The sequence below is a fragment of the Talpa europaea genome (genome assembly GCF_964194135.1).
Source record: "Talpa europaea genome assembly, chromosome: 10".
In the NCBI taxonomy this organism is placed as follows: Eukaryota; Metazoa; Chordata; class Mammalia; order Eulipotyphla; family Talpidae; genus Talpa; species Talpa europaea.
The window spans coordinates 76653309-76677991 of record NC_140077.1 but is presented as its reverse complement, the minus strand read 5'-3'; the positions used below and the strand labels follow the sequence as shown (position 1 = coordinate 76677991).

The following is a 24683-nucleotide window of genomic DNA, read 5'->3' as shown; positions in this document are numbered from 1 at the left end:
CTTGTAGCGCAGGGTCCCAATCCCCATCCCTGTGGAGGTCTTGCTGTACAACCCCCCCACCCCACCGCTTTCTTTCCTGTTCTCATCCAGCTCACTTCTCTTTCCTGGCTCTCAAAAACCATATTCCTGCCCTTGACCTCAAGACCCCTGCTATTATCTCAGCAGGCTTAGGGGCCTTCGGGAAGCTTCTGCTTCCCACCCAGGGGAAAGGTTAGGGTGAATGAGACCGGGAAAGGAATACAAATCTATATTTCTGCAAACTACTCTCTCTCATGGCTCAGAAGCCATTTCTAAAAGTGGGTCTGCCCGGGTCGGCTTCCAGGTCGGTGGTCTTTAATTTATTGCCTGGGCTACTTGCTTAGGTCATGGTGCCCATGTATTTGGTCAAACATTATTCTATATGTTCCTGTGAAGGTATTTTTTTTATATGAGATTAACACTTAAATAAACAGTAGACTCCGAGTTAAACAGATGTGTGTGTTATGGAATCTGTTAAAGGCCTTATAGAAAGAACCCTGAACTCCCCTGGTGAACAGGGGATTCCACAAGTAAGCTGGCTGCCCTGGACTCAAACCAAGCGGCTATAGCCTGCCAGCTCCCCTTGCAGATTTTGGACTTGTCAACTTTCTCAACTGCATAAAAAGTACCGTAAAATGTTATCATCTATGTCTACATCTCTCTCTCTCTCTATCTACCTACCTACCTACCTATCTTCCTATCTACCTACCAACCAACCATTGGTTCCATTTCTCTGGAGACCCCTGACTAATACAAATACCTTCTCTTCAATTTCAGGACAAAACTCTGAAATTCTTAGCTACCCCCAAGGCTCTTCAGCCAGTGTAGCTTTTACAGTGCCTTTGCACAAATTAGAAACAGCCACCCTTTCTAGGCAGCCCAGCTCTGAGCCTGGGCAGGGCTTGGTGGATGGAGAAGGGGGACCCTGGCTATAGTGTCCATCCCAGGGGCCCACCTGGAGCTGCCCTGCTTCATGATGGGCCCCTGCCTGGCCCTTTGGCCTCATGTCTCTGCCATTCCCTTCCCTCCGCCTCATCCCACACCGAGTTCCCTGCAGCCTCTAGAACCTACTATGCTCCTCTGCCATTATATTTTTGTACATTTTGTAGCAGCTGCCTTAAGTTCCTCCTCACTGCTCCCGGATTCCCCAGGCATTCCCCATTCCCGCCAGGTTCTGCAGACGCCTCCCCTGTCCTGACTCCGGGCTGGTCCTTACTGCACTGGTGCTGCTGCTGCTGCTGCGGCTGCATTACTTGTCGAACTGGGGCCTCCTCCAGGAAAGGAAGCGAACTGTGATCGGCCGTGCTGGACACTGGAGGTGCTCAGTAAGTGTTTAATGAACAAATGAAAGCGGGGAAGCGTGAGTGATGGGCGAGTGAGTGATGAATGGGTGGACTCCAAGAACGGGCACACCGGGCGCAGGAAGCAGCGGGGGCGCTCGCCCGGAGGGCTGCTCTCCCTCTCCAGCCGCAGCGGAGCCGCGGGCGCCCGGCGGCGGAGTGGGCCGGGGCGGGGGCCGGGGAGGCGGTCCCGGCTCTGCCCGCGCGCCGGGGGCTCCGCAGCAGGCGCGGGGCGCAGCAGGGCCTAAGGGGACCCGGGCGGAGGCCGAGGAGGCGGGGGCCTGCGGGGGAGGGGCGCGGCGCCCACAGCCCCCCAGCGCCTGGCGTGGGCCCACCCGGGGGTCCGCAGGAATGGAGGCCGGCGCGGCCAGGCCGGCGCGCGCGGATGAAAGGCGGCTCGCCGGGACCCAGCGCGGAGCCGCCTCCCGCCCGGGCTGCGCGAACCCGCCGCGCCGGGGGGGTCCCAGCAGGCGGGCGTCCGGAAGCGGGGACCCGGGACCGCCTCGCCCCTCGACGGCTGCCCCCGCACGACACCCTTCCCCGCGGGCCCCCCATCAGCCCGGTGGGCGGCCCCGCCCCGACTCCGGGGCCGGGGTCTCGAGTCCCTTCTCGCGCCGGTCCCCTCTCTCCTCGGGGCCTTGGTACGCCCCAGGGGACAGATGTCTAGGGATCTTTAACATTTGGGATGCTGCAAATGCCGAAGTTAAATGAAATACCTCCGGGGCGGGAAGGCCAGGGGGAGACTCGGGGAGCGGGAAGACGGCCTGGACAAACAGGTCCTGAAGCTGCGAGGCAGAAACGGGGGGCGCGGGGGCAGGCGGGCGGCGCCAGAACTCCATGGGACAGGTAAGGGGGAAAACTTAGGGAGACCCAGCGCGGGCCAGCTGGGGGGGATCAAACCCCTGAACCCCCGTCTCTGGCCTTAGCGTAGCGGGGGGCTCTACAAGGGGGGGGGGAGATAAATTTTAAAAGGGGGTGAGAATTCCAAACTCCTACCCAAAATGCATATTCCCAGCTCCTCAACCTTTCTCCTTCGACCTCCCCTTTGCTTGTGGGTCCCCAGACCAGGTTCCGGGAAGCCAGAAAGCAGTCAGACAAAAGGAGCAAAGTCTTGGGCCGCTAGATGCCGAGGGCGCGCTGGGGGAGGGGAGCAGGGTGGACAGGACAAAGGGGCTTTTTAAGGAAAGCCGAGAGGTCTGATTTCAGGGTGCATTCCAGGCTATCATGGAGTTCCTCTGGTCCCAGCCCATTCCACCATCGATGCTGGAGGTGATCACCTTTCCCTGTAGGAAAGGAGGAGAGTGGAGGAAAAAACAGAGAAGGGTCTCTCACCCCACCCCTCTTTGGCCTGGAGGGTCCGGGCTTTTCCCTTCTGTCTTTTTCCACTCTTGGCTGTAGCGCTGGTCATTGATTCATTGATACATTAAGTGAGATTTCAGGAGACTTGACTTGGCTGGGGGCTGGTGGGAGCCTCAGGAGGAGGCCCTTGCTTTAAGGAACTTCCACTCTCCTCTATCAAAAGAAACTTAAAGAAACTTTAAAAAGAAGTTTAAAATATATATTGGAGAGTGGATGGCTACAGGGTGTCGTAGAGCTTTCTGTTTGAGGACTTTCCTGCAGGAAATGTTAAATTCGATTACCCTAATGTTGTGCAAGGAAACCCCATGTCCTCACCAGTCAGTCATCTTGGTCATGATACTCTGGGATTTGGCTTTGGAGCATCAGCCCCCTGACCTAGACTGAATGGAGTGGGCCACTGAACCCCAAATTCTGATGGGCCTCTGGAATGCTTGCACCTCCCTTGCTATTTTGAGTTGCATGGCATAAGAGTCAAGCAAGATCCAGAGGATCCCAGTTGGCTTGCCAGTCCCATTGCAAACCTAACATTCTGCTGGCCTGAGAATTGTTGCCTGTGGATTTGAGGGCGCAAAGGATCTTCTAGAATTCCAGCAGGTCAGTGCAAACAACGGGATTGATCATCTTTACCTCCCTGCTGAGAACTCATGTAGGGGGTGGAGGGCAGGGGTTTGTAAGTGGGTCCCTGGGCAACAAAGCATCTGTGGGTTGAATTCAGAGGTTTCTTGACCTTAGATGGGAAAAAGAGGACATCTTTATTTTCTCCAACCTTTAATAGAAGGTTAACATTGCAAGGAAATTTTGCAGTACCTGTGACATTGCCATCAAAAGCATTCCTAGATAGCGCCATATCCCCTTGAAGCTGTTACAGCTGTTTTCTATGAAGCATCTACCCCTTTAATGTTAATAAAGAAGCATCTATAGTGCTGCTTTTTTAAAAAATTTCAATATAATGTATTTCAATATAACTGATTCTCTTAGTTATTCTCTTAATTTTATTTTATGCATTAAAAATGTGCTGTGAGCAGATTCTAGAAACTCCCATCATCCCTCACCTGGAGCTGGGGGATGGGCAAAGTGGAGGAATGGTGTCAGCTACGTGCAGAGTCAACTCCTCTCTGTGCAGAGTCAACTCCTCTCTGTTTGACGTGACAACAGAATGCGACAAACCTATAGAGTCAAGGGAGGGGGTTGGGAGGAAAGGACTTTGGGCTTTTCAGGAACCCAGAGCAAGCTCCTTATCCAAGGGAGAAAAGGGGTTGGTCAACCTGGGGGACTCTGGGCTAGCTTTGTTTGGAAAGAGGGAGTGTACAGGAATGTGAAGGTGAACTAGATTTGTGAGCAGGAGCTGTGGGGGTTCAGGGGAAGGGGAGGGGGCAGCTGGGTCTAGGGCAGTGACACAGTTCCTCAAAGATCCTTGGTGGAGCACTCTTCCTCCACCATCCCAGCCCTGAGGGAATGGGAATGGAGCTGGGGGATGGGGCTGGGGTGGGGGAGGGATGGTCTTTCAGGGCTGGGGAGGAAGCAATCCAGACTTAAGTGGAGGGAACTGGATGCCAGGGCAAGGGGGCACAGTGGGAGGAGGGGGGTGGGGATGGGGTGAAGTCTGGGGTGCAGTCTTTTTTTTTTAAAGATTATGCACACAAGAGCTGGCCAGAGATGGGGTGGAGGGGGTGTGTGTGTGTGTGTGTGTGTGTGTGAGGGGATTCACCAGAGACAGAGTGGGGAACAGAACAGGCAGACTGACTGAAATACACTGCTGAGGGGAGCAGGGGGTGAGCCAGGAGAAGTCTACCTCCCATGTGGGTTGCTCCCTGGCTAGTGCTGCAGAGGCTTCGGATTGCTTCATAGTGTGGTGCTTAACCCCTTGCGTATCAGGGAGGCCCCTGCAGTCTTTAATCTGCAGCATAGTCCTGTGTTTTCTGGCCTGCTGGTGGGGATGGGTAATCCGTGACCCAAGTGCACTCCCCCAGTGGTCTGAGTTCTAGACAGTTTTCAATTTGCTTGGGGGTCAGTGGGGTGGGAGACTGGACTCTTAGCTTTTGTAAAGAAAAAGTTCCATTTGGTCTCTGGACCCTCAATTTGGGAAGTGGCTTTAGAGCCTGGGGCCCCAGTGTCCTCCTGGGGAGTAGGGTTGGCACTGGGGTACAGAGCAGTGTTCTGTGAACTCTGCTGAGGGATGGGAATTGATGGCCTGGAGCTTACAGGGTGATGTCTGAGAAAAGAGAGAACAGTTTAATCTTTGAGGCTCTGGAGCCTCCCCTTCTGGAGTTCCAGTGTCTCTGCCTCCCCTTCCAGTATCTCTGCCTTGCCTGGGGTTTTCAAAATCCTGATGTGGCACGGGTTTCCACTTCAGCACGCTGGGAGAGCAATGACCAATCTGGTCACTTATAAATTTCTTGCTGGTATTCTCCATGGATAGGGGCCCTTCACTCTACTTCTGGGGCCCTGGCTTGTCTTGATTTTTGAAAAGGGGAACCGAGGCACAGGAAGGCAGTGACCATTTGAGTAAGGACAGCCAGGGTCAGAGCAAGAGGGTGCTTGGGTACCTCACAGCTCATTGTTGCACATGGGCCCTTTGAGGCCATGAAGACATACTCCCTGCTGCCTTCTGGGGTTCTTCTATGGGGACCCTCCCCTTCTCCTGGCTTCCCGTGCTGTGTCCGGAAGTGCAGAGGCCCAGGAGCTGCCTGTCGGCAGGATTAATTCAGGGAAGGACTTGCTCACCTGCTCCTCCCCTCTGACTCAAGTCATAACAAGCAACCTGGCTCCCCTGCCCCAGCAGCCTGGGAGGGACGCGGCAGGCGGGACAGGGAAGGGACGGCCATCGGTGTGTGGAGAACTGGCGCCAGCTCGGAGAGCACAGGGCAGCCAGCCACGGGCCCGGACACCAGAGGTGACATGCAGCGCCCCTCGGCCCCCTGACCTGGGAGAAGGGGGCGTTTCCCGGACTCCTGGAACAAAACCTAGAAGCAGGTGAGGCCTTTGAGAGTGGGTCTTTGGAGTCACGGGGAAGGCTGGCTAGGAGAGGGGGGCCCACGCAGTGGTCAGAGCCCAGGCTGTAGAATCAGCACTAGCCCCCTCTTGTGTCCAGGGTACAGGGATGAGAGGGGGCTGCTGGTGAGCCCAGGTGAGGAGCCTGCCACTGGAGTGCCCGGGCCTCAGTTTCTACAGGAGAAAGGAAAGGAAGGATGAGAGGGCCATGACCTGACTGGGGGGCACATTTTTGCTGGGGAGGATCGGCCGTGGAGCCTGAGAGGAAAAGAAGACTGCTGTTTCCCTCTTTTGGCGGCAGTGTTCAGTCAGGTGAGCTGCTTCCTGGGATCCAGGACTGGGCTGCTGCTGGCTGCTCCCTCGCTCGGGACTAAGGGTCTGGGGGCCCGGAGGCCTGCCATGTTGGGGAGGTGGACGTGTTCTCTGAACTGCCATTATTAAAGGCAATGCCTGAAATGTGTCCTGCTCCAGAGCTTGTGGCCTGGGAGGTGGGAGCTGAGCCTGGTCTACGGCTGTGGGGCAGGGTCCCCACAACCAGAGGGTAGCAGGGCGGGGACAGATAAATGTCCGTTCCGTGGCTATGTGGGTGTACTGTTCAACTTAACATTGCCCAGAGGTTCAGATTCAGACCAGGGAGCGGGGAGGGCCTCAGAAGCTGTCCAGTCTTCACTCTGCCTGCAAGAAAGGGGCCCAGCCAGGCGACGTGACTTCCCTAACATGTCACGGGCAGTAGGGAAAGCAGGCTTGAATCTTGGCTCCTGCCTTCCCTTCTTAGCCTCTTTGCCCTCCTTGGCACAGCAAGTTATCCAGAGTGGGCCCAATATTAGGTCAGGACCTCGGAACACCAGGGCCTCAGCCAGCAGCCAGGCTGACATGGGGCCAAGGAACTGAAGGAGAGGGGGGCGTGCTGAGGGGACTGGCACCCTCTCCTTTGTCTCTGTAACTTCCCACTCGTTACTATTGGCAAGGAGCTCCTGAGAAACAGGGGTGAGTGGTCACAACTTCCCAAGGCAACTCCTTGTGGTTAATAATTAATTAGCAAGTGTGACTAATTAATAGATCCCACATGACCTCCTTCCCTCATCCAAAGCACAGGCTGAGGTGCCAGCTGACACCGCCTGCTTGCTGGCTCGGTGTGACCTTGCCCTGGCTTCTGGAAGGGTCAGAGGTGCACAGGTTGGTGAAGGAAAGCAACTGTGCAGGTGGGAAGTGCCTGCTCCTCCCTCCCATTCTGTCTGGGAGGGAGGGGGCTCTGGGAGGGCCGGGTCCAGTGGAGGGAGCTCACCCTAAGTTCCCTGTTTGGGATCCCCAGAACCTATGACCAACTTCTCTTTGGTATGATTGCAAAGACCTCACATAAACTTTTTAAAAGTTCTGCCATGCATTTTCTGGATTTCCTTGGAGAACTGAAGCTCTGAGTGCAGGGACACATTGTTGTCATGGTGGTGCTGCTCCTTGTTGCCCCTGGTACTTGGGGAGGCTCTCGATTGTTCTGCTCTTTGGGTCTCCACAGGCAGAGGCCCGCAATGGGCTGTGGCTGGCAGCAGTCCCCTCCCTTTCCCTGCCCTGCTTTCTGCTCAGCTTTCTCAAGGCCTGCTTTTCTCCCCTGTTGGGGCGGCGGAGGGGCGGAGCCCACCTCCCCCACCCTGTGGCCCGGTGCCCCAAGGAGGCAGGATAAGCTCCAGACAGAAACTCAGAAGGACCTTTGGACTGTTGCTCAATGGGCTGACTCAGTGAGGAGGTGGCTGGGCTCTCCTTCCAGACCGCCCCGGCCCGCTGAGCCCGCCCCTCCCCACCCTGCTCCAGCCAAGGGCTGCCAGCCCCGGTCCTGGCCCGCTGGGACCCTGACCAGGGTTGTGGGTTGGTTGAGGAGAGAGGGGGCGGGTGGCAGGTGCTGTTTTGGCGACTGGTGCCCAGCTGGGCTGACACACAACTGGGCTTGTACCTGTGCCACCCAGGTGCCTGCCGGCCCTAGGCAGGGAGGCAGAGAGGGCCCGTCTTCCTGGCCTCTGGCAGCTTCTACTCTAGTCACCCTCCCCCCTACCCTGCACAGCTGCCCCCCCTACACACTCTCTGGGTTCCCCTGACTGTGGGGTGTTGGCATTCAGCCTGACTCCCCCTTGAGGGCTCCCAGGCAGAGCTGGTGGCCCGGGAATTGTTTTGGGCTCTGGCAGCTCTCTGGCAACTGCCTTCCCAGCAGTCCACAGAGCAGGGTAGTCTGGGCTCAGGCACTGCAGCCCTGGCCTTGGCTGAGTGCCCAGCCATTCCTGAAGGTGCCCGCACCCTGGGGGGGCAGGAGGACAGGCCCCCCAGGTTCTCAGGCCGAGGATGGTCAGCCCTATAGGACAGTCGAGTCCCATGAGGACGGCGTCCCTGTCCTACTTTCCTTTCCTTCTTGGCCTTGTCCTCTTGCCCCTTTCTCCCATCCCCTTCTGCTCATCCTTCCTTTGCTCTTTGCCTTGTCTTTCTCCCTAGTCTCACTGGGTCCTGTGACACCTTGGGCCCAGAGGTCTCTGTGGACCTGGGGTACCAGAGAATCCATGGAAGACAGGTTTGCTGGTGAGGCTTCTCTCAGAAGCTCCCTCAGCTCAAAAAACCCCCTGCCCTAGAATGCCCCCCAAAACAGTGTCCTCACTTCCTTACCCCCTCACCTCAAATGTTGGATTCCTTAGCTCTGTTTGGAAAAAGAGGTTGACATAACTGCTTTGTTGTTATTGTTCCCTAAAAGCTGGGGAAACTCCAGGCCACCTACGAGTCCTGGCCAAGGTTGGGAACGGTGTCACCCTACCCCAGGCTGCACCCCCCCCTCCCAGAAATCCACCATGGAGAGTAAGGATGAGGTCAGCGACACCGACAGTGGCATCATCCTGCAGTCTGGTGAGTGGTTGGGGAATCCCCCACCTGGACCCCTGCTTGACTCCCCCAGGCCAGGATCTAGGGAGGGACAAGGGGGTGGGGGGAGGGAGGGCCAGAGAAGCCTGTTTGGACTCCTGGAAGTGCAGCTTTCCTCCCTGGGCAGGGCCTGGAGGCTGGAGTCTATCTGGAAGAAGCATCTGCCGTATTCAGCTGGCCCCAGCGATAACTAAGAAGTAGAAAAATCTTAGGTGGCTGGGGTAAAGGTCCTGTCTCCAGTTGACCTGAGCTTGCTGGCCTAATCTGGTGTGGTCTGGACAGAGGAGCAGAGGGGAGGCCTGTGGGTGTGCCTGAGCTGGGGAGGGGCTGTGGGGGAGGAAGAGCAGACGGAAGGCGGGAGGGGGAGAAGGGGCAGGAAGGAGACTGCTCTGCAGTGGGCAGAGGGCGGGGAGGGAGTGACGTGTGGTGCTCCCCCCACTCAGATCCCCTGTGGGGAGCCTGTCCCTCTGAGCTGGGATGTTGCCACCTTGGGCGGCCAGGAGACGTGGCTCTTTGTGGTCACGACACAAGCCACAGCCTGTAGTCTGCGGGCTGGCAGGAGGCTGTGTGTTTGCCTAGGGGCGATCATGAAGTGTCTGAGGGAGGCTTCCTGGCCTTGGCATCTGAGTCTGTGCCCTTGCTGTTCCCCAGGCCCCGACAGCCCGGTGTCCCCAGTGAAGGAGCTGACCCATGCCGTGCGCAAACAGCAGAAGGCCCTGGAGGAAAGGCTGGAGGCCTGCCTGGAGGAGCTGAGGAGACTCTGCGTGAGGGAGGCGGTGAGACCTGGATGCCCGGCTGGCACACATAAACTCAGAGGGACTCCGAGGAGCCCTGGGGCCATGTTCTGGGATGTTGCACTGAGAGAAGGAAACCCCATTCCTGGGAGAATTCTGGAAATCAGATGAATTTCTGGAGGTGCCTAGAGTATCTCCCTGTGTGTGGGCGTTAGGCCTTAGCCCACCCATGGAGGACAGAGCTGACCAGGTTCAGGCACAGGGAGGAAGGATAGGGAGGACTGCAGGGGGCCAGGGGAGCTGGGAGTGCACCTGAGTCAGAATAGATCTCTGGAGAAGCTGAGCAGGAGACTTGCAAGAGAAGCAGAGGGGGTGTCGAGGGGACCCTGAAGATGCAGGGCAGGTGGAGGGTGGGCGAGGGCTGGGCAAGTGGACAGGGGCCTGGCCTGACCTCACTTCCTCCACAGGAGCTGACGGGCACCTTGCCGGCAGAGTATCCCCTCAAACCAGGGGAAAAGGCCCCGAAGGTTCGCCGTAGGATTGGAGCGGCCTACACACTGGACGAGCAGGCCTGGCAAAAGGAGGTGAGGAGCTTCAGGAAGCCGAGGTCAGCCCTCCTTCCCCGAAGGCTGATCGCTGAGTCCCGCCGCCTCCTCTCCACCCTGCCACACCCAACAGGGTGCTGGGCTTTGCATCTACAAAAGGATGCCCAGTCATGTGTAGCTCAAATGACCAGGGACCCAGGGCTGGGCCTCTAGGGAGCATACTGGCTTCAGTTCCCACTGGGCAGAAGATCAGTGAAGAGCTCAGCCACCAGCCCAAAGAGGCTGTGGCCTGTTCAGACAGGTTCCTCTGGCCCCTGGGGCTGTCCTCCTCTTTCTTGGCTTAGAAGAAGGGCGTGGGGCTGGCATGACAGTCGTCCCTCTGGGCTGGCCTGCCTAGGCCTTTGGGGTCAGGAGGGAAAGTGTCCCACTTAGGTCCCTTCCCTGCCTGCTGGGAGGGTGCCTGTGCCAGCTTTCCAGGCTGACAAGTTTGCTCTTGGGCACCTGCCACCACTCCACCCTCTGTCCATCCATGGATGCTGCCATCTGCTCCCCAGGCATAGGGCCAGGGTCCAGGGCTGTTCTCTGTGGGCCACCTGCCTCTCCCATGCCTCACTCTGCCCCTGCCCTCAGGACCCCCTGAGCAGCCTGGAGCAGCAGATTGCCTTGCAGCTGAAGATCACCGAGGCGTTGCGGCAACTGGTCAAGGAGGGGAACCTCAGCAGGCAGGCCCGCCGGCAGCGCAAGCAAGCCCTGCTGCATGAGGAGAAGAAGCTGCGGGAGCTGCAGCGGTGCCTGGGGGAGCAGCGGCGCAACAGTGGGCCCCTTCCGGCCCCTGCCCTCCACCTGGGCCCAGGTAAGCCTGCAGCCCCGAGGGTCTCCTGTCCTGAGCCAGGCGGCCCCATGAAGGCTTATGTGGGGTGGTGGACGGTGGCACCCCAAGGCACTGCATATATTCACTACCGTGTTTAAGGTTCCACATCAGCTCCTGCTTCCTGGGCCACCTCTACACACCATCCTTACCCTTGCAACCCCAACACGCCTTTGCACAGGGCTTGTTCATCCAGTGAGTCTCCTCACCCTTTCCCCTAGGAAAACATCCCACCCCTTCCTCCATAACCTCCTCAAAATACACCACCTCAAGACTTCCTGGACAGAAGGCACTCTCTAGGCCTTGGTTTATTCCAAGGGTTTGTTTAACCAGGCTGTCTAAGGTCTGTCCTCCGGGCCTCCAGGCCGCAGGAGGTAGATGGCTAATTGGGTGAGGCTTGTGTGAGCCCAGGTGGGTCCCCGGTGCAGAGTCAGTCACCGCCTTGCAGTGCGATCGTTCAGGGCCCTCAGCTACTTGTGGATGTTGAGGCTGAGATTCAGCCCCGCCAGGGCCAGTGCCACAGTCCATTCAGAATCTGGAATCACCCTGGTCAAGACTGGAGTTCTTCCACTCTGTTCTCTGCCCTTTTTGCACTGCTAGTTTAGTCCTGTAGCCCATGGTTTAGAGACCGGTGGTTATGGGGCCCAGCACCAGCCAGCAGTGGACATCAGTGTGTCCAGCCCAGGTTACCTTCCAGGAAGTGGTTCTGAGCCCTGCTTTTTTTTCCCTAACCCACATCCAGCTAAGCTCAGGATTCAGTCTCATGCCCAGGGCTTGCCCCTCCACCAGGCCCCTTAGGGGCCCCAGACCCTGCAAGCTGCACAAGAGGGAACAAGAGAAGGAAATAGATGGTGGTCCTGGGGCAGAACTGAATCTGAGGCCTGCCTGCCTCTCCACACCCCTGGATTCTAAGCCCTGGACCTCAGATTGGCTATTTGCCTAGGCCGCTCTCCTCACTTGCTTGGACACTGTACAGACCCAGAAAGCCCTTCCTGGTCCCTGTGGCCTGTGCCTTGGGCAGGTGAGGTCTTAGAAGTCCCCGGTCCCACCCAGTCTCTAAGTAAGGGTAGAAAGGGAGTGACCAGACACCTCACATGTCACCTCCAGCAGCCTGGAGCAGAGGATGAGAGAGGAGATGCCTCCTGTAACAGCTGGCCCAGTAAGCGCAGGAGAAGCTGGAACTGGCCTGGGCTCTGAGGGCTGACTTCTGTGCTTGGGCCTGGCCTGGCTGCAGGTCACACTCTGGCCCCTGAGCTTCTGATGGGAGAGACATCCTTCATGCTTCATCCTGCCCCAGGGCCCCACAGCTAGTCCTCCCCTTGAAGGGCAGCAGCTGGCATGTCACAGAAGTCCCAAGGGCAGACTTGCTCTGTTCAGGAGGGAGCTGCAGGGGAGTGACATGTACCCCAGGCCCCACTTGGCATCAGCCCCTCCTGTGTCCCCAGTAGCCTCCCACAACTCAGTAGCCTCCTCTGTCCGCAGGCCTACAGGTGCTGAGGTAGCTGATGGTGAGGGGGTGTCACTGCTTCAGCCACGACCCAATAGTGCTTCTTGTTGGCAGAGGGGACAGGCCAGGACCTGCCCGGGGCTTGGGCTTAGTCCTCTGTGGGAGGCAAGAGGCTGAGGTTCTGAAAGTTGGGCACTCAGTCAGGTGAAGCCAGAGCTGGGGAGAGAAGCTGGCTTGGCTGCTGACATTTGACCTCCAGATCAGAGAAGAAGCCTCTGCTCTGTGCACCCGCAAAACCTGTCTGGTCGCTGGTCTAAGGGAGGAGCAGCTCCGGATGCTGTTCTGGGCCGCTCCTCCCAGCTGTGCACTCCCTGAAAGGAGGACGGGGAGAGGGAGTAGTGATTGGTAGCTGAAAGGTGTTTTCATTTAAAAAAAATCAAAAATAAGTGAACCAAAAAAAGAAAGAAGGAAAAGCAAAAGACCACCCCAACCACGGGCCTGCACACAGGGTCATTCAGTCTTGGCCTGTATCGTGCCCAGTGAGGACAGTGAGCTTGGCTCTGCAGGTGGCGGGGGCACCCTCCACCTCACACCTCAGGTCTCAGAGGCGCTCCGAATGCTTTTGTTGACTGACAGGGCCCGCTGCTGCCTGGTAGAATTTACAAAATGAAGGAAATACTTATCTTCATTGGCCATGTCGGTAACCACTAGCCACGCGTGTCACTGAGGAACTGAGTTTTAAATTTGTGACAAGCAGCTTTTGTGTTGGATCTTTGCAGATGCCCAGGGTGTGTGACCCCTCACATGGGGTATCCTGCTACCACTGCTGGGCCCAGGGCAGGTGGGGGCAGTGTGGCCCAGACAGGGGAGCAGCTCCAAGATCCACGTGCGCCCTGCACTCCCTGCCTCTACAAAGGCTGTGGGCCCCCAATTTCCCCCTTGTGTTGCTTTTTCTTTGGCCTTTGGAACTGGATTTGCTTGTTTTGATGAGGCCAGGGGTGCTGGGGATGGTCTTCTAGACCACTGCAATGCGGCCCTGGCCCAGGCCCATCCCTGGGACATGGTGGTAACAGTTCCACAAGCTCCCCAACTTGCAAGACACAAAAGTCTTAATTCTGCAGGCTTTTGTAAAAGATCAGAGGCAGGGAACCAGAATTCATTAAGAGAACCCCAAAGCACAGGCCTGTGTGAGCCAAGTACACTGAGGGCTGGCAGCATGCCCTACGCGTTAAGAACTGTGCTGGGTGAATTTTTATTTCATTTAAGTTTTTTTTCCTAAATATTTACTTTATTTATTTACTTATGCATACAAGAGCTGGGGTGTAGGCCAGAAATATGGGGGAGGGGGGTGAGAGGCTTCACCAGAGTGGGGAGCAAAACAGGCAGATTGAATGAAATACACTGCTGAGGGGAGCAGTGGGTGAGACAGGAGAGGTCTGCTGTGCCATGTGGGTTAGCTTCCTGCCTGGAGATCAAACTCATGCTGCAGTGGTCATATATAGCTTCAAAGTGCTGAGACTTTACCCCTTGCACCACCAGGGAGTCCCCTCATTTAAGTTTTTATTTCATTTACGTGGTGGAGCAAAGGTTGACCAGCTTCCGTAAAAGTCCAGAGGAAATAGTTTAGGCTTTGTGCTGTTATATAAACAAATCCTTAGCTGTGTTTCAATTAAAGTGTGTAAAAACAGCCAGTTAACTGGGTTTGGCCCATGGACCTGTCATTTGCCAATTCCAATTTTAAAGGATTTTGAGGTGCTTGGAATTATTTATTTTTCTTAGAATTTTTTTGGGAAAAACCTATGTAGTAGTTGCTTGCCAACAGGCGAGCAGATGAAGGTGCTGATTAGGAGCCCCACTCCGGTCAGGTCAGACTGTCTGGGTGTGAATTGTGACTCAGCAGCCTGCTGGTGGTTCAACCTGGGCTGCGGTATTCACAAGCCTCTGCTTCCTCAATTGTCACCTGAGATGATAATGGTGTTTACCTTGAAGGGTTGTTTATCAGGATTATATGAATTTACATGTATGTACTTAGGAAAGCACTGGCACAACAGAAATATTAGCTATTGTTCACTATTCTTCATCTTGGTCTCAAACAATGGGAAATGCTTTGTGCGTTCCATCCAGGTCACCTTAAGTTTATTCTCCAGATTTGAAGGTTTCAGTTTGCTCAAGGGTGATGGCAAAAACAAGTGCCCTCTGACTTGCTTGGGTCCCAGTGGCTGCCGTCCCAGGCAGAGATGTCACATCTCCTTTCCTTCAGGGGAGTTGCTGTATTCCTCAGTGGAAGGCCTTCCCTCTGCAGGAGGCCAGATCCTGAGGGGTTGACCTCATAACCCCATGGCTTAGATTCCCACCAGGCACTGCTCTTGGTGCTGGCAAGGTTTGGGACCTTAGAGTTGAGTTGTATTTAGGATATCAGAAGACTATAGAAAGTTAGTAAAATCCTTTTCATCCCCAGAGCCTCCCAGAATGGCTTTCTGCCTTTCCCTTCCCCTGCCAGGTAACCCTGCTAGAAGCAGCCCTGGTTTCTTTTCGCAGAAGGGGAAACTGTGGCCCAGAGCGTTGAAAAGATTTATTCAAGGTTGCAAAGCTAATGGCAGAACCAGGATTAAAATCAGGTTTCCTGTCTCTTGGTTCCTAACCTCTGACTTTTTTTCCTACTTCCAAGTAATAAATTTCACAGCTGGTGTGGTATTGAACACACAGTGAGTGTTTCCTGGTGAGGGATGCTATCAGGGAGGGGTCAAACGGCAGGCCTGGATGCCCAGTACTGCCTGTTCTCCATATCTGTGGGTTGATTTCCTTATCACCTCTTCTCTCCCCATTGCCTTCCCAGAGCTCAGTGCCTCCGATGACAGCTCCCTGTCAGATGGGCTGCTCCTGGAGGAAGGTGAGATGTTGGTTTCGGGACAGTTGCCAGGACTGGACTTCTCCAGCAAAACCTTGAGGCTTTCTTTGGCAGAGATTGCCAAGGAGGACTTAAAATGGGGAGTGAAGTTGGAGTGAGCAAGTAAAGGCAGGGCCTCTGCTCCTGCTTGATGCCCATCATTACATACAGCTTGGGTGGGGGTGGGGTGGTGTGGATCCTGGCGCTCTCTCATGCTAAAAACTCAGACATTTTGACAGCGATGGGAAAGCAGAGTGGGCCCCAGGAGACCCTGCCTTTGCCCTGAGATTTTATTCCAGTATGCCCCTGCCACAGCCCAAGAGTCATCTGGCTACAATCACTGCCCTCTTTTTTTTTAAAGATTTATTTTATTTACTTATGCATACAAGAGCTGGGGTGCAGACCAGAGGTGTGGGGGATGAGAGGATTCACCACAGACAGAGTGGGGAGGAGAACAGGCAGACTGACTGAAATACACTGCTGAGGGGAGCAGCGGGCAAGACAGGAGAGTTCTGCTGCCCTATGTGGGTCACCTCCCTGGCCGGGGATTGAACTCATGCTGCAGTGGCTGCCAATAGCTTCATAATGCTGAGACTTAACCCCTTGTGCCACCGGGAAGGCCCAATGACTGCCCTTTTTAAAAAAGTAGCACTGGGGGAGAAAAGAATCTATAGCTTAAGAGCCACTGGGGTTCCAGGTGGACCAAGAAGGCAGTGCAGTCCTGCCCAGAGGCATGCCCTGGCCAATCAGGAAATAGGGTGGTGGCGCAAGGGGTTAAGATGCAACCTGTGAAGCTGTCTGCAGCCACTGCAGCATGAGTTAGATCCCTGGCTGGCCAGGGAGCTACCCACATGGCTCAGCAGACCTCTCCTGACTCGCCCGCTTCTCCCCTCAGCAGTATGTTTCAGTCAATCCGCCTATTCTGTTCCCAGTTCTGTCTCTGGTGAATCCTCTCACCACCACCCCCCACACCTCTGGCCTGTACCCCAGTTCTTGTGTGCACAAATAAATATCTTAAAAAAAAAGAAATAGGGCATATGGACAGCATGGACAAGAAAAGTAGGTGCACAGAAGGTTACTGCAGACATGGCATCGTGGGTGTAGGCTAGAAGGTGGGTTGGCAGAGTGCTACAAGATGAGCCAAGGAAAATCAATCTGAAGGACCTCTTGAAAGAGGAAGGTATAAAATAGGGCTGGGAGGGAAGGAGGGAGGACGCCCCAAAGAAAAGGGAAAGATTTTTGAATATCTGGGGCTGGAGCCATGGCCTGGAGTGACAGGATGGGCAGCCAAGCTCAGGCTGCCAAGGTTCTTGCCGGGCTGTTTCCTCAGGCACTGCCTTCACAGGTTCTTTTATCCCTGCAGAGGAATGCCAAGGGCCAAAACCTTCCCCAGAGTCCCTGGCTCTGCCTTCCCGGCCTCTCCCACCTCAGAGCCTTGAAGGGCTGCAGCCAGCGGGACCTGAGACTGGGGGCCTGGACCGCGCCCCCATCCAGAACAGCCCCTGGAAGGAGACCAGCCTGGATCACCCCTATGAGAAGCCCAGGAAGTCTTCTGAACCTAATAGCGAGTCCAGGTCAGGGTGGGGAGGCAAAGGGGGTGGGGGGCAGGTGGGAACTGTGTCGGGGGTGGCCACAGGCTGGGCAGGGCTGTGAGAGATTGCCCTCCCCTTCGCTGTGTGACGGTGCAGGCGTGAGCTTTGCTAGTTCTTACTGGTGCTGGTATGTCACACCACTAACTTTTGAGTCCCCTTCCCCTATGCCCATCCCTCTGTAAAACGTGAGCCCCTGAATGAAGGCATTGTGCCACTGACCTGTCTCCAATCCTCGTGCAGCAGCCCGGCTACCACCCCCCAGGACGGACCCTGCACCTCCAGCCTGTGGCTTGTGGAGCCTCCCGCCTACCAAATGGTTCCTGTCCGCAGTGTTCCCAGCCAGCGGCAGGGCCGGACCAGTGCCCCGGCCACCCCCGAGATGCAAGGGAGGAGGGGCCAGTCACAATCCCTGAGGTAAGAGACAGGCCACCTCCAAGATGCAGGGGGCCCTCCCATCGAGAGCAGCTTACATTTGGAGGGGGGTGGCTTCCGAGACAGGCATGTGAGCCAGGGCTGGTGCCGTGGCCCCTCCTTAGGGTCCCTTCCCAGGTTATCTCTCACAACTAGCAAAGCCAAAGGCCCCAGTTTTGTCTTTTTGTACAGTCAGATTCCAGCTTTCTCCTCTTGCCATATTCGCATTCAGCAAGAGAACATCTTGGCAGATATTTTCGCAATCGCTTGTAATTGCTATTATCGGTCACTGACAATGCATAATTCACTTTTTTAATTGCTGTGCAGTCAGCTCTCATTCATTTGTGGTCACCGCAAATACTGAATTTGTAAACACTGAACCATTGCTCCTAGGAAATTAGGTTTCTGAGACCTTTGGTCACAACATTTTAGTCTACTGATTAATATATAACCTTGTGAGTTCATGGCTAAAGACACCTTATTTGATAGATATTGTGAACTCATTAACATTGAACTCATGGCCACAGCACTGTAAACACTCGCCCAAACAAAGCTCTTCTACCATGTATTTTCTTTCTTTCTTTCTTTCTTTCTTTTTTAAGATTTATTTACTTGTGCATACAAGAACTGGGGTACAGGCCAGAGGTGTAGGGGGTGAGAGGTTTCACCAGAGACAGGGTGGGGAACAGAACAGGCAGACTGAGTGAAATACACTGCTGAGGGGAGCAGCAGGTGAGGCAGGAGAGGTCTGCTGTGCCGTGTGGGTTGCTCCCTGCCCGGGATCAAACTCATGCTGCAGTGGCTACAGACTAGCTTCATAGGTTGCGTCTTAACCCCTGCGCCACCAGGGAGGCCCCTACCACGTATTTTCTCCATAAGGCGCATCATATCCTCTGTCAGATTAAATTGTGCTTAGGAGCCACTTCAGCACGACATTTGGGGCCATTTTAACTAGTGAAATCACCGACATGAAGCACAATAATCTGGAAAAGGTGACACTGAACAGACTGTGGAAATGACATTTCTTTACAGCCCAACAGCTGAAAACAGCCTTGCTCAACCTCACCTGGGAACAGGCCCATCGGGCAACTCCCATTTTTTTCATCACTGCACTCATGTCTGCAAATGACCACGAAAATGCTGACCCGAAAATGCTGTGTAGATTTTGAGGTTATCAATAACGTCAGCAGTAGGAGAATTTGCAAATACAGATTCCATGCAGCATGACAAGCAGTTGCCCCCCAAGTCCTCTGCTACTTGGTAGTAGTTTACGAGATGGAGTTAGCACAGGCCATGTTACCTACATCCCAGGGAGGCTCTGGGCACCATCAAGTCTTCCCTGCTTCTGCTGTCAGTTTAAATTCACTCGTCAGGCCACACTGGAGCGGATATGACTGTGACCACCGCTCTCCAGTGGAGCAGTGCTTTTTGTGTTTTACCTACTGCCAGGGCCATTTTACAGACACTTTGCAGATTAGTTAAAGGCATCTCAACCCCCCCCAAACCCCCCCAGGAAGACAAAACCACCCCGTTCCCTTCATGGGAAGGATATTAAGGCTGGATTTCCGCTCCAGCTTGTGGGGGTCGGGGGGCAGTCTGCATTTGGCGGCCCTCTCCTAGCTAGCACTGCCAGGCCAGAGCACACGGGGTGAGTGGCTTCCACCTCAAAACTGGGGTGGGTGGGCAGGAAGTCTCAGACCAAAGTGTTGGCAGGGTTGACTTCTTCTGACGTCTCTCCTTGCATCATCGCTGGACACTTAGTCCCTCTGTACCATGTGACGCTTCCTGCTTTCCCCTTAGATACCTGACAATGTCGACCTGAACAGATTCTGTGGCTGAAATGCCACTGAACTCAGTGAAACTAGAATTCCTGAAAATAGGTGGCGCTGAAGTGCCCACTTCACCCAAGCCACTGAGGTGTGGTTGGAGCCATGCTGGCCTGTGGGGGGGGAGGCCCTGAAACACACACTAGGCCAGGAGGGTGTCTTTATTTGGGGGAGGTTATTTGGGACCCCCGCGAGTGGGTAGTGCTCCTTACCCCATTCTCTCCAACCCCCCTCGGTGGCATTTCGGTCCCCCAGACTCTGTTCCCTCCCCCCTCAGGATGGAGTCCTTCCGGGCTGCACCCGAGGGCCGAGGTCGCAGCGCCTTTCCGCGACGCCGGCCCACCCACTACACGGTGACGGTGCCCTCGTCCTGCTTCCCCCCGACTCAACCCCCGCTGCCGCACCCCGCCTACCACTCCTGCTCGGAGGACAGCGGCTCCGACGTCTCCAGCATCTCCCACCCCACCTCGCCGGGCAGCAGCAGCCCCGACATCTCCTTCCTGCGACCTCTGTCGCCCCCGCAGCTGCCGCGCCATCGCGGGGCCTGGGGCGCGGTCCCCCAACACCCCCAGCTGCTGCTGCCCCCCGGGTACCTCCCGGCGGGGCGCTACGTGATGGTAGCCGAGGGCCTCCTGCCAGCGGGCGAGTGGGAGCTGTGCCGCGCGGCGCTGGCCCCGGCCTACGACGAGGAGGGGGCGGCCCTGCGCTTCCAGCGCCTGGTGCCCTCGCACAGCCGCGTGGTGCGGACGCCCTCGCTGAAGGACAGCCCCGCCGGCCGCGGGCTCAGCAAGGCCGCGGTCTCCGAGGAGCTCAAGTCCTGGCACGAGCGCGCCCGCCTCCGCAGCGCCCGGCCCCACTCGCTGGACCGCCAAGGGGCCTTCCGCGTCCGGAGCCTGCCCCCCGGGAGAGACGGCTTCGCGCGAGCCCTGGGGCCGCGGACACAGGTATGGTCACAGGCCTGCGCGCAGGGAAAGGGCAGCGACTCCAGCAGGGCCGGGGGCAGAGAGCCCTCGGGTGCCTGGGTAATCCCCAGCTCGGAAGAACAGGGGAAAAACCATTTCCTCTTGGCGGTGGAAGCCACACCCCACTCCCCTGGGGCACCTCCTAATTTTGCCTGCCTGTCTAGCTCAAGAGCACATACCCACATACGCTGCTGGAGATGATCTTCCCAGATAGCTGAGATTTTTTTTTCCCTAATTGCGCCATAGTTGATCTCTACTCATCATTAAAAGTCCAAATGAACCCCCAAATATCTTGACTTGAGGACCCACAGCAAAGGGTCAGTCTGGAACTGTGTTTGCAGAAGCCAGAGTCTGTGATTACTCATCAGTCAGCTTCTCCTTGTCCTTCTCCCACTAGCCAGCTGTGGAGAGGGGTGACGTAATGGTTAAGTGAACAGATCCTGAGGTTGGACTATCAGGTTCATGTCTCAGACCTGCTGCTTACAAAGGCCTGATTGGACAAGTTAATCAATTCTGCTCAGCCTCTGTAGATGGGACTAGTAAGGAGCCCATCACATAGGGCCACTAGAGCTGTAAATGAATTAGTACATGTAAAATCATTAGCACAATGCAGAGTAAGTACTAAGCAAGTGGTGTTACCTGGGACTCCAGAGCATGGAGCAGCTTGGTGGGGCATGCTGCCCTGACACAGGTGGCCTGCTTTCTGAAGCCCAGTTTCTTCCTTCTGGAAATGGAGATGACACACACATAAGTCCCTTTTCTTTATTCTTTCTCCCAGAAACGAAGGGCTCTGTAGGGACATAGGGACATGCTCCAGGAGTACCAACAGGCCGCCCCTTTGAGACCCGAGTTTCCCAGCTGCATGTTCCTCCCCCACCCCCAGTCCTCTGGGCTGCAGCTGGCACCCTGGCCCGGTCCCCAGGCCGCACCCTCCAGCTGACATGCTTTTCCCTTCCTGCAAGCTTGGACCTGTCCTTGGCCCAGGCCTAGCCTATCCCAACCTGCCAGACAGGGAAGGTGGTGAGAATTGAGCTCAGGAAAGTAGGGGGAGGAGGAGGAGGAGGTCAGGGTGCCTGTTCCACCCCAAAGCAAACTGGAGTGGAAATGAATGAGCGTGCTCCATGAGGGTCAGAGCCTTCTGCAGAGGCGGGGGCTGCTTCTGGTCAGCATCCTAAGGGTCAGGGATGGTGTCGCCGGGCTTACTCTCTGGACATTTCTACCTGGCTTGCTCACCCACCTCCTTTCTTTCTGACCCTGGCAGGTACCTACAGTGTGTGTGCTGCGGAGATCTCCCGAGGGGGCCCCTGTGCAGGTCTTTGTACCTGAGAATGGCGAGATCATCAGCCAGGTGTAACCCAGGCCAGGGTCACCTGTGCCCCAAGTGCCTCGGCCCGGCTACCAGGAAGGACTGTCTCAGCGGGGCTGGGGCTGACACCTGCCCCCAAGTGCCTTCTTCAGCTCCCTTCCCCCATCGCAGGTCGATGAAATGGAGCTGAATTTTTTTTATTACCAGTTTTTATTTGGAAGTCCTGGACTGAGGATTTATATTTGTGATTTGTCCTCAAGATCCCTGTAATATGATAATTTTTTTTGCCCAGAGACTGGCCTACTGGACTTGAGGGCTGGCCTGCCTGACAGCATTTGTCTCCTTATGCAAGACAAGTGGGCTGGGGTGCGCGAAGCAGGGAGCCCACACAGGATTCCTTAAATGCTCCCGTCCCTGGTTCCAAGAACTTCCCTGGAGGACAGTTTCTGGCCCTCCCGGCCTGTTGCGCATACATATCACTCCTGTGTCCCAGGTCTCTGGGTGGTGTAGGGTGCCCCCTCTGGGGGAGAATCTCCTCACTTGTTATAATGTGCTCTGTGATGCACACACCAAGTGGAAGGTTAAAGGTCAGTATGCCCTGGTGGAAGTCTTCCTGGCCCTATAAATCCTCTGTAGGGGCCCCCAGTCACTATTCCCTCCCTCTGCCCTATGGGCTCCCAGCATCCACTCAGACTTCTGAACCTAGAGTTCGAGACCCCCCCCCCCCAAGATTTTGACTCAGGAGGCCCAGGGATGGGGCCTGGTGTTGGTTGGAGAGCAGCTCCCCCTGGGACCATCTTCTCTGGGCCTCATGGAGGCTTGAAGTTCCTTCACTCTGACCAATACTTTAGTCATATTTTTGGATTGGCACCACTTTTGTGGCATGTTGTCTGGGGGGACGCTTTTGCTCTGAGATGTGGGTTTCATTGAAGGGGTTGCATCTGTGTCTGTGCAGACACAACTCCTAAGGGCGCTCGTCAGCTGTCCCAGCCATGTGGACGTGAGTGGTCTGGAAGCAGCTTGTGCTGTGACCACTGGCAGCCCCAGCTTCTCGTCCCAGGCCCTTGTTGCTGCCCGATCCCTGCTTCAGAGAGAAGGCTGCTGAGTGGGGGCTTGGAGGGTTGGGGAGAGCTGGAGTCTCGTTTCCCCCTCCCAGCGCCCCTGGCTTGGACACTGACTGTGAGTGTAGCTTCGGGCTCCAGTCATTTGGATGCCCCCAGAGGGGTGGCTCTCCCAGCTGGACAGAAAGCCATGTGACCAGCTACATAAGGGGGCCAAGGGAGAGACCAGGGTGGTCCACCAGAGGACTTGGAGGGAGGAGAGGGAAGCCCAAGGGGAAGCACCTGCATTTCTCTACAGGGCTCTTACCACATCCTGTAGTCCCCCACTGTTTGGGTTGACCCTGCCCCCCTCATGTTTGAATGGCCTATTTTTGATGATTTTCTTCTCCCCCCTTGTCTCTGAGCCCATTCCCCAGCATCCTCCCAGCAGCCCAGAGCCTTCGGGCTGAGCCAGGAGGCACCTGAGCACCCCCACACCCCAGGGTCCTGTATATTAACTTATTGGGCCTGTGCAAAGCCCGTGCAGTGGGTGTGTACTTGGCCGTGGGGCCAGGACTGGGTGGGTTTTAGTGCCAAATGCTTCAATAAAGTCTGTCCTTTGTGATTGGTCAAACTGATGAAGGGTTCTTTTGTGCCACGTTTACTAAGCAAAGCTGCCCAGCCCGCAGGCTGCCTGCCCAGAGTGGCCCAGTGGTCTGGCCTCTCAGCCCCTCTGACCAGGCCATTGGGCACTGGGGAAATAGGGGAGTTTCTGGCTCTGCTTCCCTGACAGAATGGAAGTAAGCGCAGCCACCACCCCCCACCCCCAAAGCTCTCAGGCCTCCCCCTGGGCAGGAGTGGTGCTCTGGGGGCACTTCCCCAAGGACAGGGCATTTTGTGGAAACCTCAGCTGGGCCTGGCAGGTCAATGGTTGGTGATAAATGTGGCAAGGAGTCTCCCTGTTGGGGAGCTCTTGATGCCCTGAGTGGAGGAGACTCATGAGAAATGCTGCTCTGCAGCTGGCTGACAGGGAGGGGGTGGGGAAAGCAGCTCCCTGTAAGGCCTCTTCCCACCTCTGGGCAGGGCTGCCTGCAACCCCTCCCTCTATGGAGCACCATAGGGGAGGGGTCAGAGTGGGGACCTACAACTGGGACCACCTCCTTGCCAGCCTGCAGGGGCCGCCCCAGTACCAGGAACACAGCGCCCCCTGCAGCCCCCAGGCGTGTGTCCTGGCTGAGGCAGCCAGCGTGTCAGGTAAAGGGGTCCCTGCTGGCAGTCCCCTTCCACAGCAAAGGAAGGGGCAGGGCCTGAAGGTCTGGGTGGACAACAGTGGCTGGGGGCGGCTCCAGCCCTGCCCTGAGTGCTCAGCCCAGGACCCTGGGCATCTGTGGCTTCAGGGGCCCTGTTGGCTCAGGCCTGGCTCACTCCCTTCTTGGTGGAGAGGGTTGGGAGGAGAGACTCCAGAGATCTCTGAAGAAGTTATAGGCACCCTCGTCTCAGACCTAAACATCTTTAGCCTAACTGGATTACAGATTATAGCGGCCCTGAGTCTGTATTTGAGAGTTGTGATGAGTTAGGCCTAGGGGGACCTTGATCAAGTGTCAAGAAGTTTCTAAGGGAACACCTGTCTGAGGAAGAAGCGCCTCCTCACAGCAGGACAGATGGGACCCGCTAACAGGAGGGGGAGAAAAAAGCTGGGGGTGGGGGTGGGAGTAGGGGAGGCTGCAGGGAGTTTCCAATGGGATGCACAGGATTGGGGCCCAATGTACTGGGCAGTGACAGAACAGGGTCGGGCAGTAATTTCTTCCTGGTTGCCCTGGGCTGTGTCTGGGAGAGTCAGACTTGTGGGGACTCGATGTTGACTCTCACAGGGTGGAATGACCCTGTGAATTGGAAAATGGGCGCAGCCTCAGGTACAAAGGGGCTGTAGGGTTTCAGCAGTAAGCCTCCCAGAAACAGTTTATTCCAGTTTATTCCAGTTTATCGCAGAGGGATGAACACTTCACCTGGGGGATAACCTCTGAGTGTGAAATTTCCCCAAGAAGGGGCAGCCCTAACTGAGATGCCTGGGAGGTCAGGATGCACCGGGGCCCTTGAGGTGTGAGGCAAGGGGAGCTGGCAGCCGGGCCCAGCACCGGCACTGCTCAGCCAGTACCCTTTCCTGTGGCCAAGGCCTGCTCCCCCAACTTTCACCACAGCGGAGAAGCTGCACCCTTAGGGAGCAACTCACTCCTGGCCTGGTTGCTGCAGGCTACTGCCTGGAGCTTGCAAATGAGTCGACAGCTTAAGAAGAAAAAACCCAACAGAGTCACCTTTGCACAGTACTTTGACCATGAATCCTGGAGTCCTAACTTGACAGGTAAGCTGTCAGTCCTGCCTCTGGCTGTGTCTCAGCTCACTGCACCAGCTCAGAGGTGATGGCGAGCCCACCCTGTGCTTGAGGTGTCACTGGGTGGGTGACAGGC

The 24683-nt window shown here is 56.2% G+C and overlaps 1 protein-coding gene across 3 annotated transcripts; it reads left to right on the top strand.

The window, feature by feature from the left end:
- Positions 1–2010: 2010 nt before the first annotated feature.
- Positions 2011–21226, top strand: INAVA (innate immunity activator; the record flags this gene model as incomplete). Of its 3 annotated transcripts, none has more annotated exons than XM_084246348.1 (10): positions 2011–2204; positions 8437–8585; positions 9252–9376; positions 9802–9918; positions 10510–10732; positions 15031–15084; positions 16445–16655; positions 16914–17087; positions 19188–19854; positions 21134–21226. In XM_084246348.1, 10 exons carry the CDS (start codon positions 2044–2046, stop codon positions 21224–21226), a joined length of 1974 nt encoding a protein of 657 aa, XP_084102474.1. The 3 variants fall into 3 exon arrangements, with proteins under 3 accessions (XP_084102474.1, XP_084102473.1, XP_084102475.1); XM_084246347.1 differs by having other exon boundaries at positions 2022–2204; positions 16917–17087; XM_084246349.1 differs by lacking the exons at positions 2011–2204; positions 8437–8585; positions 9252–9376; positions 9802–9918; positions 10510–10732 and having other exon boundaries at positions 15046–15084; positions 16447–16655.
- Between the last annotated feature and the right edge of the window lie 3457 nt (positions 21227–24683).